The sequence below is a fragment of the Lontra canadensis genome, unplaced genomic scaffold, assembly GCF_010015895.1.
Source record: "Lontra canadensis isolate GAN:19392208 unplaced genomic scaffold, GSC_riverotter_1.0 scaffold17, whole genome shotgun sequence".
Lineage (NCBI taxonomy): Eukaryota > Metazoa > Chordata > Mammalia > Carnivora > Mustelidae > Lontra > Lontra canadensis.
The window spans coordinates 23,186,957-23,200,871 of NW_022631011.1; the positions used below are offsets into that span (position 1 = coordinate 23,186,957).

At 35.4% G+C, this 13,915-nt stretch overlaps 1 protein-coding gene across 4 annotated transcripts in view; it reads left to right on the forward strand.

The window, feature by feature from the left end:
* ESCO1 (establishment of sister chromatid cohesion N-acetyltransferase 1) overlaps positions 1-13,915 on the forward strand; it is an 80,119-nt gene that overhangs the window by 27,463 nt on the left and 38,741 nt on the right. For 2 of the 4 annotated variants that reach the window (XM_032859785.1, XM_032859788.1), the window contains 3 exons: positions 6,062-6,164; positions 6,400-8,522; positions 13,444-13,558. In XM_032859785.1, coding sequence (XP_032715676.1) covers positions 6,984-8,522; positions 13,444-13,558 — 1,654 coding nt within the window. In that variant the 5' untranslated portion in view covers positions 6,062-6,164; positions 6,400-6,983. The remainder of the gene's footprint in view (positions 1-6,061; positions 6,165-6,399; positions 8,523-13,443; positions 13,559-13,915) is intronic. The other 2 variants (XM_032859786.1, XM_032859787.1) reach the window with 2 other exon arrangements.

Below are 13,915 nucleotides of genomic sequence, written 5' to 3' on the forward strand. Positions count from 1 at the left end.
GATTATTGACCATTTATGTTATTGACAAGGTTTCTAGTCAAAGTAGGCTATATTAGTGTCACATTTTGGAGGAGTCAAAAGTTACTATGCAGATTCTTGACTGCATTGAGGTTTAGTGCTCCAACCTCTGCTTTGCTCAAGGGTCAACTATAGTTTGCTTTTCTTTTTAGAATTTCAAGTAGAATCCTACATTATGTACTCTTTGTGTCTACCCTTACTCACCATAATGGTTGTGAGGTTCATCATATAGTTCCAATGGTTTGTTCCTTTGGATTGCTGAGTATTTTTCTACTATATTATTGACATACTACATTTTATTGACCCATTCATCTGACCTTTGGGTCCCCCCCCCGATTTTGGTTTCTGTGAATAGAGCTGCTTTGAGGATTTTTAAAAAATATTTATTTATTTTAGAGCACGTGAACGAGAGAGAGAGAGAGAGAGAGAGATGGGGAGGGGCGGAGGGAGAGGGAGAGAATCTCAAGCAGACTCCCTGCTCCGCACAGAGCCAGATGTGGGGCTTGGTCTCCTAACCCTGAGATCATGACCTGACCTGAAGACAAGAGTTGGGCACTTAACCGACTGAGCCACTCAGGCGCCCCTGCTTTGAAGATTTTTGAACATGGTTTTTACATGGTGATCTGTAGGATGGGTAGGATTCTTGCCTTAAAAACAAAACAAAACAAAAAACTTTGTCTACCCCAAAGATTTTTGTTTTTGTTTTCTTCTTGAGTTTTATAGTTTTATATTTGTTTCTTTGGTCAATCTCAAATTATTTTTGTGGGTTTTGTGAGGGAACGGTTGCTGTTCTTTTTTTTTTTTTCCCTTCGATTTAGATTGCCAGTAGTTATAGCACCATTTTTTTCAGACTTTGTTTTCCCCATGGATTTGTGTTGGCACTTTTGCTGAAAACCAATTGATCAGATAAAAATAAAATAAAATTAGGGGTGCCTGGCTGGCTTGTTAAGCGTCTGCCTTTGGCTTGGGTCGTGGTCTCAGGGTCCTGGGATTGGAGCCCCGCATCAGGCTCCCTGCTTCTCCCTCTCCCACTCCCCCTGCTGTGTTCCCTCTCTCACTGTGTCTCTGTCAAATAAATAAATAAAATCTTAAAAAAAAAATAAAACCAACTGATCATAAATGTATGGTCTGTTTTTGGATTCTCTATTCCATTGATCTCTGTTTCCTTTATCAGTATTAGAGTGTCTTGATTACTGTAGATTTACTAAAGTTTAATAGTATCAGTATTACACAAAAAAAATCAGTATTACACAAAAAATTTTTAAAGGCTTTTTGACTAGTCTTTTACATAGTTTCTTCTATTTCATGCAAGTTTTAAAATCAGTTTGTCAGTTTCTGTATAAAATGACTGGAAATTTTGCTTGGAATTGAGTTGATGTGACTGCATGGTATTCTGTTGGTAGTATATATAATTTAGTCAATTATATAAGTAGCTTATAGTGGTGTCCGTTTGCTGGGGTACTCAGTCTCTCGATACAGTGTTGTAATTTTATATTTATTTGTGTTTTTGAGCACTTGTGCATGTGTCTATAATATAAAGTCCTGGAAATGGAATTGTTTGAAATTTAACATTTATAATTTGATAGATACTGCCTAATTGTCCTGTGTAGACATTGAATTATCTGCACTAATGTGACAGTACCTGTCACAAACCTTTGCCAAGACTGTGTTGTTAAACTTCCCGATCTTTGGCCAGTCTGATAGCTGAAAAATGGTGTTTTAATTCTAACTTAAATTTTTCTGTTATCACACCAGCCATCTGTGGTTTCTTCCTGTGAATATATCATGGTAATTAGCTTTTGCTATTTCTTGCCAGTGTATTTTCCTATTTTTGTTCCTCCAGCCTGGCTTCTGAATATTCTGACAAGGTTTGAAAGTTTTTCCCACTCTGCAAATAAATGTTAAAATTCTCCCACATTTTATTTACCCCAAAGATACAAATGTAGTGATCTGAAGGGGCATGTGCACCTGAATGTTTATAGCAGCAATGTCCACAATAGCCAAACTATGGAAAGAGTCTTGGTGTTCATCAGCAGATGAAATGGATAAAGAAGATGTGGTGTATATATACAATGGAATATTATGCAGCCATCTGAAAATGAAATCTTGCCATTTGCAATGATGTGGTTGGAACTAGAGGGCATTATGCTAAGCAAAATAAGTCAATCAGAGAAAGACAATTATCATATGATCTCTCTGATATGAGGAATTTGAGAAACAAGACAGAGGATCATAGGGGAAGTGAAGAGAAAAATGAAACAAGAGGAGACAAGAGAGGGAGACAAACCATAAGAGATAAGAGACTCTTAATCTCAGGAAACAAACTGAGGGTTGCTGGAGTAGAGGAGGGTGGGAGGGATGGGATGGCTGGGTGATGGACATTGGGGAGCATATGTACTATGGTGAGTGCTGTGAATTGTGTAAGTCTGATGCATCACAGACCTGTGCCCCTGAAACAATACATTATATGTTAATTAAGAAAAAAAACATTTACCTTTTAACTGCCCCGCCCAAAAGATCATCATCATTACAGTAGAATATACTGAAAAATATTTCAGTCTAACTTTTTTGAAGGACTTTCTGGAAAGTGTTGGGGGAGTGACAATAAATTTTCCAACTTTGACCATTAAAAAAAACTTTGAAAGAGTAGAGCAAAAATTTGTCTATTTTTCTAAAATCAAGTATAACTAGGATATTGTACAAGTTACAATTAACTAGTTCTTCTCATTAAAAAAAATTCTCCCACATTTTAATTTGCTGTATTTTAACTTCTGTTTAACTTTTAATGGTTAAATTTTTCCTGGATATAACTGCACTTTTAAACCAAAATTACCCAGATGGTTACCTGCTTGTCCTGACACCAGTTGTTGAATAATCTTTTCTTCATTAATTTGAGAGTAATTAATACTACCTTTATATGTACTAGCTTCCCTTATGCACTTGGGCCTATTTTTGGAGTCTCTGCTTTCTCTTGTCTATTGATTTGTTGGAACTAAATTGTTAATTATTATAACTAAGTGACACAGATCTACACTTAGTTTCTAAGTTTTATTTGTGTATGTGTGTGTTATAAACTGGCATGTGATATTTTCTTCTATTACGTATTTCAGTTGATTGTTTATTTAAAGCTTTTGGTTTTGATTTTCAATTTTTAAAATTTATTCTCCTTTATAAATTTACATACTAATTTTGTTTTTTCTTCCTTGCAGATAATAATTTGCTTGTATAATATGTATGTGATCAAGATTATTTTCCCCCTCCCTAGAAGCTTGAGGGTCATCTTTTTTTTTTTTTAAAGATTTTATTTATTTATTTGACAGACAGAGATCACAAGTAGGCAGAGAGGCAGGCAGAGAGAGAGAGGAAGGGAAGCAGGCTCCCTGCCGAGCAGAGAGCCCGATGTGGGGCTCGATCCCAGGACTCTGAGACCATGACCTGAGCTGAAGGCAGAGGCTTAACCCACTGAGCCACCCAGGTGCCCCGAGGGTCATCTTCTTATCCTCATGATACATTTTTGACTTAAAAAAAAAAAAGATTTTATTTATTTGTCAGAGGGAGCAAGCATAAGCAGGGAGAGTGGCAGGCAGATGGAGAAGCAGACTCCTGCTAAACAATGAGGCCAGTGTGGGACTCGATCCCTGGACCTCAGGATCATGACCTGAGCCGTAGGCAGATGCTTACTGAGCCACCCAGGCACTCCTTAACATCTTTTTTTTAATCCATTGTGCTTGGTGTTCTTGGCCCTTTAAATCTGGAAACTCAGGCATCTGGTGGCACAGTCAGTTAAGCATCTACCTTTGTCTCAGGTCATGATTCCAGGGTCCTGGGATCAAGCCCTACATCAGGCTCTGGGGAGACTGCTTCTCACCTCTTCTCCCTGCTCATGCTCGCTCTTATCTCTGTTGCTATCTCTGTCTCTCTCAAGTAAATAAATAAAATCTTAAAAAAAAATTCCCAGAAACTAATTTCTTTCAGTACTAGGAAAATTTCCTGAACTCTTAGTTTTTTTGTTCAATTTTTTTTCTTTTTTTCTAAAATCCCAGTTGCTGGACTGTTGGATCTCTTTGGATAGTCCTTTAATTTTCTTCTTTTGTCTCCTATTTGACATCTCTATTTTGTTTGACTTTATAGGAGATCTTCTTACTTTTATCTTCTAATGCTTTTTTATTTTCAAAGATTTTATTTTAGTGCGTGCATGAGCGCATGCAGAGGAGGGGCAGAGGGAGAGGGAGTCCTAAGCAGACTGTGCTGAGCGCAGAGACTCTTGTGGGGCTCAGCCCTGAGATGACCTGAGCCAAAACCAAGAGTCAGACACATAACTGATTATGCCACGCCAGCACGTACCACTCTTCCAATGCTTTTATTGACTCTTTTCATTTCTTTTATATTTTTAATTTTTATGTGTTCCTTTTTATTGTGAATGTTCCTGTATATTTGTTTCATGGATAGATTAGCTTATTTTTAGTTTTTGGCTTTCCATAGTTTGTTTCTGCCAAGCTATTTGTTTCTTCTGTTTTTTGTTTTTTGTTTTTTTTTTTTTTTCATTTTAAGGTTTTCCTCATATATTATGATTCTTGTTTATTTGCTCAGAGTTGCAAATGAGACACTAAAAACTGACTTGGAAGTTTTGTCTGTTTGGATGGTGGGTGGGCTGGTGGTTTCTTAACTGTAGGGTCTAAATGTGTGTGTGTGTGTGTGCACATGCATGTATTTTTTTAGTTCTTTTATCTCTAGGCATGCCAAATTCATTAAAAAATGGTCTTCCAGTTTCCTTCCAGGAAGGTACAGGCTGGGCTGCTGCTTCTAGGAGTTTCTCAGTGTGCAGGGAGGATTTTAGGTAGAGGGGGAGTAGGTTTCAGCTCTGTGTGTACTCCTACTTATTTCCTCTATTGTCAGTATGATACTTCTGCCCTTACCTGTCACTCTTGAGCCCTCAGACCAAATACTTTTTGTTACACTCTTTTCCAGAGATTTATACCAGGGTCTTAAGGGATGCAGGGCAGTTTTCTGGTCCTAGTAATTGGAATGGCAGTCTTGGAATCTTTCTGCCCTTTTTTTTTTTTTTTTAGATTTTATTTATTTATTTGACAGAGAGAGACACAGTGAGAGAGGGAGCACAGGGGATTGGGAGAGGGAGAAGCAGGCTTCCTGCCCATCCCAGGACCCTGGGATCATGACTGAGCCGAAAGCAGACGCCTAACGACTGAGCCACCACCCAGGCGCCCCTCTTTCTGCTTTTTTGAGTCCTATTTTCATCCTTATCTCCTATGGAGCTTGGGATTGGCAGTTCCTGAGTTTTTGGGGATTCTCTGGAGGGCTGCTTCTTAGCTTTCCCCATTTCCAGTTTAGGATTCAAGTTTTCTTGAGTGTAGAGGTTATTATTTGTCATTCTTTGTAGCTTCCATATTTTATTTTTACCATTTACTCTTTTCTTTATCCTTTGGATTTATGGTTTTGTCTTCTGTTAATCTATTGCTTTTTTAAAGTAGGTTTTCCATGAGAGTAGAGCAAAATGTGTGTTTAAATCTGCCTTTTTAACTGTGTATCAGTGTTTTTCTATGTACAAGTACTTATGTGCACTCTTTTCCCTCAAAATAGGATTTTACTATTATGAATTGTGGGGTTTTTTTTTAAGATTTTATTTATTTTTTATTATTATTATTTTTAATTTTATTTATTTCTTTGACAAAGACAGATCACAAGTAGGCAGAGAGGCAGGCAGAGGAGGAAGCAGGCTTCCTGCTGAGCAGAGAGCCCGATGCGGGACTCGATCCCAGGACCCTGAGATCATGACCCGAGCCCAAGGCAGAGGCTTTAACCCACTGAGCCACCCAGGCGCCCGTGTTTTATATTTTAAAATTGTTTTTCTACAACATAAAATGGACCATTTACTTAAGGTTAGAAATACTAAAACTAAATGGTATGTATGAAGACTAATGATAGGACATCATAAAGTTGTGGAGTGTTATATTTGATGAATGGTGAATGGATAATTTACATCTTTGCACCTTTTAAACACTTAAAAAAATTTTTTTTTTTTTAGGTGCTGTGTAATGTGTTAAGAGGATACTTTAAGGAATGAATTTGCCAAATTCTCATGAGTTATGGTGGCTGAAAGATCAATTCTGTCTTGTGGGAAAAGAATTGTAAGTAGCTTCAAGGAATAAACTGATTTCAACTATCCTATGCTTATGTAAAACAAGTTACCATTTACTTATAAGAATGTACTTTGGGATACTTTATTCTGTTAGTCTTAAATACACAGACTAAATAAAAGAGAAGTAGGGTTTATATAAATCAATATTATTTCTGTATAGTATTAGCATTGCCATATTTCTTGGATTGTACAAAATTTAATTTTAATTTTTTTTAATTTTTCAGAAATGGCAGCACAAAAGGAGATCTATATTAATAGAGTATTTTATTAAACGAAAGAGGTCAGATAAGAACTTTAAACTAACAGTCTCAGCAAACAAGGAAAGAAACCTGTTAGCTGTAAGACATGTTTCAAGTGAATCGAAGTCCAGTAACTGTAGACTTCAGAAGAAAAAAGGTTTCAAAATCTTTGTCAAAACAGGTCAGTGATAAATAATTCTTCCAGTAATAGGGCTAGGCCTGAATACCATTATTAATTGAAAAATTAACAAAACAGATTGAACCTGAATTTTTTTTTCATAAAAAGTTCTTAAAATATCAAATTAGAATTAAATTTTCCTCAAATTTCTATTGCCTTGTCCAGCAGTAAAGCAAATATCTTTCAGCCTTCATATCAGATTTTCTCATGTCCTAGGGATGACCGAAACCTTACTTGAAGCAAAATAGTATTTTTGTTGAAAATGTTCATCAGCCTCAAAGTTGATTTTTAAGACCTCCTCAGTAATAATACTAGACATTCAGCATTCACACCTATCAGGACACGAAAATTCTCCCAAAAACTACTCAGAAAAGGAGGACCTTACTCAGGAATGATGTCCATTCAGGAGAAATCAAAAGAAAATTCCTCTAATGTTGTTAGAAAAAGTGAAGATAAGAGTTTAGAAACACAAATTCAAGGTTCTCAAACGAATCTGGCAAAAAAATCAGGTCCAAAGGAAGCTGTAAAATCACTGGTTAAATCTTCTAGTGAGAGTAAAATAAATCAACCTGGATTAGGAACATGCATGAGTACAAGGTCAGCAAAAGCCGCATCCAATGATAAAAAAGCTAGTAAATCCATTAATAAAAATATGGTGACTGTGAAGGGAAATTCACAACAAGAATCTACAAAAAAGAAGAAATTACCTCAGAAAAAGTCAGTGCATGGAACTCCTAAATCAAACGAACAGCTTAACCGGAGATCACAAAGACTACAACAGTTAACAGAAGTTTCAACAAGGTCTCTGCGTAATAGAGAAATTCAGGGTCAAGTTCAAGCAGTTAAACAGACTTTGCCACCAAGGAAAGAGCACTGTAACAATTCTCAAAGTAAATCTAACAAAGCTAAAGCAAGTCAAAAACATGTGAAAAGAAAAGTACTGGAAATAAAGTCTGATTCTAAAGAGGATGAAAATCTAGTAATTAACGACGTAATAAATTCCCCCAAAGGAAAAAAACGCAAAGTAGAGCATCAAACAGCTTCTACTTGCAGTTCTCAGTGCACAAAAGGATCTGAAAAACATCTTCAGAAGAACACTAGAAAAGAGGAAATAAAATCTGTGCCTGTAACTTCTGAGATAAGAAGATCAAAAATGGTTACTTCAGCAGTCTCTGAAAAGAATGAGGTGAAGAAGTCCATTTATACTAGTGCAAAATCCCAAAAAAGTCCACAGCCGTCAGTGCCTGAAGAAAGGGTAGATAAGGAGCTGGAGCAAGCAGGAAAGAGCAAACGAGGTAGCATTCTTCAGCTCTGTGAAGAAATTGCTGGTGAGATTGAGTCTGATACTGTAGAGGTAAAAAAAGAATCTTCACAAATGGAAAGTGTAAAGGAGGAGAAACCTACAGAAATAAAATTGGAAGAGACTGATAATGAAAGACAAATACTTCATCAGAAGGAAACCAATCAGGATGTTCAATGTAATCGTTTCTTCCCCAGTAGAAAAACAAAGCCTGTGAAATGTATACTAAATGGAATAAACAACTCAACTAAAAAGAACTCCAACTGGACTAAAATTAAACTCTCAAAATTTAACTCTGTGCAGCAAAATAAGTTGGACTCTCAAGTTTCCCCTAAATTGGGCTTAATACGAACCAGTTTTTCTCTCCCAGCCTTAGAAATGCATCATCCAACTACTCAAAGTACATTTTTAGGGACAAAACTACATAACGATAAAAATACAGCTTGCCAGCAGGAAGAAATGAAAGAAATTAATTCTGAAGAAGTTAAAACTAATGATGTTACAGTTGAGGTTAATAAAACCACAAAAAGGTCTTCTGAAAATTGCCATTTGGATAATCAGATAAAACCACCTCCTGACCCACCGTTGGATAACCAGAGGAAAGAGTCTTTTGAATCAGCACCAGATAAGGTAATTTATTTTCATTATGTGCAGTAGAGGTACCTTAGTACTGTCTGTTAAATTTTAGCATATTTTAGCTTAAGAATCAAGTTATAAAAGACAGGAGTCATTTGTTAAGGTATCCTGTTTAGTTGTTAATATTGTTTTATTAACTCAGTCATGTAGTGAGTGATAGAACTAACTGGTAGCTTTAGATGTCTGATGTTTACATAAATGCTTCTCATTGCTTCCTTATTTTCACCTTTCATTTTTATTTTATATGAAGCATAATCCTGTTGAATTCTAACTTTTCTTCTTTTTAAACATTTTTTTGAGCATAGTTGACCCACAGCGTTTTGTTAGTTTCTGGTGTACAACATAGTGATTTAACATCCCTGTATGTTATGCTTTGCTCACCACAAGTGTGGCTACCACCTGTTACCATACAATGCTATTATAATATCATTGACTATATTCCCTATGCTCTACCTTTTATTCCCATGACTTATTTATTCCATGACTGTGTTTCTCACTCCCCTTTATTTATTTTGCCCATTCGCTTACCCCCTAACTTTTCTTCAACACACTGATTTGCTTTTTCTTTTAATTGTAACCACAGAAACTATGTTTCATAGTGACTAAAATATAGAAATTAAACTTCGGCCTTATTCTGACCAAACTGTTAAAAATTAATTTTAGCTGGCACAGATCAGCCCCTTTTTTCCACCTGATAAAAATTGAAAAAATTAAACATTTCTAGTAGTAGGGGTGCCTTTTAAGTTTGACTTTTGTGATCATTTTGAACAGTTGGACAAATAAAATGTCTGAAAGATGTAAATAATTCAGACTTCAATTTAAGATTAGTGGTGAAGAATTTTTTAAAATGGAAAAATAAATGGAATAACAGAATCTTTAAAAAAAAGGAAGGGAATCTAATAGCTAGAAGAAACTTTAATGATTATCTGAGGAAGTAGTTTGAAACTAAAAGCATCTGAGCCAGTTTTTTTCAAATTGAATCACAGGTAAAATCCCAATATATAAACCAATAAGCAGAAATTTATTTATGCATAGAACCATGGAGCTCTATAATATAATATAGATTTGAAAAACTTGACTAATTTGTTTTAATTGTTTAATTTGGTAATGAGAAAACTGAGCACAGTAGAGGAATGTGATTTAGATCACATGTTTGAGGGCACAAATAGGATTGAATTTTCAGGTGTTCTGATTCTCAGCGCAGCATTTTTTTTCTACAGTTACGTACTTTGAACATTAGATCATTTGAGAAAAAAAATCACTGTGAGCAGAGAAAAAAGTCAAGTCATCCCAAAGTTTTGGGAATGATTTAACGTTCTCTTTAGAGATATTTTGTTCTAGAAGCAACTTTGAATGACTGAAGAGTCTGGGCTTTATGCCAGAAGCCATGAAAATAGATCATTGTCTGTTCGTGTGGAGTACAAATCAAATTGAAGGGAACAGATACCATATGGTACTCTTAGATTTTATTTTCTGAACAAATGGGAATGAAAGCATCAATTAGAAGATAATTATTCAAATAGTGATAGTAATTAGAAGTAAGTAGTGAGTGGTAGTGTGAGTAACAAGTGTGGATTCCATGAGAGATGGGGTGGCTTTATATTTAGAGTATGTTTTGTCAGCAAATTGATATCTATATTCCAGTTGTAGCTGCAGAGTTTATCTTCTACTCCTTTGCTACATAAATGTCAAAACTCAGTTTGTGAAGTAAGTCATGGGGATAAAAGGTACAGCATAGGGAATATAGTTAGTGATACTGTAGTAGTGTTGTATGATGACAGATGGTCACTACACTTGTGAGCATAGGATAATATATAGAGAGGTTTTGAATCACTGTTGTACAGCTGAAATTAATATAACATTTCATGTCCACTAAAATAAAAAAAAACCCTCAGTTTGTGGAGAATTATATTGAAGAATAAGAAAATGTAATCCTTTGGAGTAAACTACTAGAATAGAGATTCTTACTTAGATCACATTATTTTTACCTATAATATTGCTTTTACTGGAATGTGCTTTGGATTATACTCTTTCTCTTGAGGTGCATTGTGAGAAACTGTCCTATGAAATTTGTGTTAAAAATTTTATTCACATTTGTAAATTTTGAATATTTAAAGCATTCAGAATACTACAGACATTAACATACTTGTGTCTACCACCCAAATTTGACAAAAACTAACATTTTACTGAATTCTGGTTTTTTAAAATAAGGAAAGTACATTACAGGTACAGGAAAAAGCCATTATTCTCCCTTTTCTTTCCATTCAGCTCTCTTCCCAGAGTTAAATGTGTTTGTGAAGTTGGTGGGGATCTTCTCTTTTTCTATTTTTATTAGTTCACTGTGTATGTGTATGTATATCCACAAAGAATACTTAGCAGTGTTTGTGTTTTAAATGTTTTCTGTGTGTTTTTAATGTTACAGTGTTTTAAATGTTTAAATGTTAAATGCTAAAATGGTGTGTTGGGGGGATTTATTTTGGCAATTTGTTTTGTGCAGTCAGCATTTGATACTTAACCAATACATGGCTATTTTTAATAGCTGTAAATGAGTATACCACAGTTTGTTTTCCTCTTCTAAAGCCCTTTCAGGTTGTTTCTGTTTTCACCAATACCGGTGATATGATTACTTTTACAGAGTGGTCAGGGAATTGGGTAACCATTCAGTTGAAGATGTAGTTGTGTCTGCAGTGTCCAAGAAGTTCTGCTAGGGCTACGGAAGAGGAAGCGTTTCCTACCTTTAAGGAATTTCCATTATAGCAGTCACTTAAGAGATTTTTCTTCTTGTCATGAGCACTAAGAATTGAGGTAGTTTAGTTTAATCATCATAATAGCTTTAGGTTAAGAACATAATAGCCTTTGGTGAGCACTGCCTCTTTGTTAGTCAAAGGAGAGCTTCATACAATTGTCACCACAATCTACCCTGTAGTTTCTTTTATTACCTACATATTATAGGTGAGGAGAGTGAAGCTTAGAAATTTAAGTACCTTACCTGAGTGACTTATAAGTGGTAGAGCTAGGATTTAAACTGAAATTGACTGGCTTCAGTGTCTCACGGGGTTATACTAGGGGAGGAAGGAGAATATAAAAACAAATCTTACATCATACAAAATCTTTTTCTATGGCTGCCTGTAATTTTTATGTCAATTTTAGCAGTACTGAGAAATGATGGTTGATAAGGCTAAGCATTTGATAGGCCTTCTTTTAATTCTTTGGACTGAATTTAAATTATTTGAACATGGGGAATCTAGGTGGCCAAGTCGATGAAACATTGGACTGACTCTTGATTTTGGCTCGGGTCATGATCTCAGCGTTCTAGGATTGGGCACCTTGTCAGGCTTCTTGCTCAGTGGGGAGTTTGCTTGAGATTCTCTCTCTCCTTCTTAGCCCTCTCTCTTGGTCTCTCCTGCTCTCGCATGCTCTCTTTCTCTAAGATAAAGAAATCTTTTAAAAAATTATTTGAAGTTTATGAATTTTAAAGCCCAGTTATGATTTATTTTTTAAGCCAGTAATTTACTAAATTCTGTCCTATTTAATGGAGATTAATTGTTAATTTGTCTTTTTAAAAAATATTCAAAAATGTTACATGTTGAATGTAATAATCACAATACAGATACAGCCAATGTTAATAGAGTGTGGAGTTTTGTGGTTTGTTGGTTTTTTTTTTTTTTTTTTTTGGTAGTTTACTGAGTATCAGCTTTGACAGTGTTCTGATTTAGGGAATCTTGGGAATACAAAGATAAGTGTAATATGATCTTATCCCTTAAGAGTTATAGAAGATGAGGGCACCTGGGTGGCTCAGTTGATTAAGCCACTGCCTTCAGCTCAGGTCATGATCCCGGAGTCCCAGGATCAAGTCCCACATCCCGCTCCCAGCTCCATGGGGAGTCTGCTTATCCCTCTGACCTTCTCCCCTCTCATGCTCTCTCTCACTTTCTCTCTCTCTCAAATAAATAAATCTTTAAAAAAAAATGGGGCGCCTGGGTGGCTCAGTGGGTTAAAGCCTCTGCCTTCAGCTCAGGTCACGATTCCAGGGTCCTGAGGAGCCTGCTTCCCCCTCTCTCTCTGCCTGCCTCCCTGCCTATTTGTGATCTCTGTCTGTCTAATAAATAAAATCTTTAAAAAAAAAAATCTTAAGAAAAGAGTTACAGAAAATGAATCAGAAACAAATAACTAATTGATAGTAGTAATAAGGACATGAAAGAGGTAGAGATGAAATAGATGGAGAATTATTCCAAAATTGGGAAAATGGCATAGGGAAAATGGCATAGGGAAACTTGGAGAACACTTCATGGAAAATGTTAATATTTAAGTAATGAGTTGAGCTGATACGGGGGAAAGGTTCTACATCAGCACTATCCAGTAAAAAGGTAAAGTGAGCCACATATACTACTTAAAATTTTCTGGTAGCCACATTAAAAAGAATAATACACTGGTAAAATGAATATATTTTATTTAATCTATCATATAAAAATACTATTATTTTAGTATGTAATCAGTTTTAAAAATTGAGATATTTTACTTTTTTTAAGTCTTAAAAATTTGGTATGTGTTTCATATTTACAACATAGTCTCAAAGCAGTCATACTAATGACCTTTTAAGTGCTCAGTAGTCAGATGAGGTGTGGCTACTGTATTGGAGAGTGCAGATTTAGATAGATTGAATAGGCAGATACAGAATATATCTATGGGATTTGCAAGGCTTTCAGTGTAGCATGAAGGGAAAAAAGGGGAGTTGATGTTAAGAGAGTAGCTGGCGGGAGATCAAAATACTTTTAAGGTATATCAATGTGAATTACTCCAACTGTGAAGTATTATCTTAAATTTTAGTATGCTAAGATTCACTGAAAGTATCTTGGGATGAGTCCCCAAGGTTTATATGAAAGAAATATTAACGTTTTGAATTTTGTATATTTAGAATTTCAGTCTGTGTTTGGAATCCAAGATTGAAAACAATTCAGTGGGAAATACCTCTACTGTTTCAGCTCTGCTCAGCCAAGCAAAAATTGATACAGGGGAGAATAAATTTCCAGGTAAAACTTTGGAAATATTTTTTGGGTTTCTCAGTGTTCAGAAGTATTTTTGTCACCATGATAGAAAGCAGTACTGATTACCATATAGGCCAGTTAAATCCTTCTGAGCTATTGTGTGTGTTTTTCAAATGTGTGATTATCACCATTCTTTTTTGTTTTTTGTTTTTATCTTTACTACCATTCTTTGGGGTAGAATTGCTTTTCTTTCTTAGCTTGTTTAAATTACTTAAGTATTAAAAAGTAAAATGGCCTGGATGATCAATAAGATTGGGTCCAAAACCAAAACAAAGCACATTAGCCAAACGTCAACTAACTTGGATAACTTTAACTTTTCCTTTAGAAAATACATTGTTTATG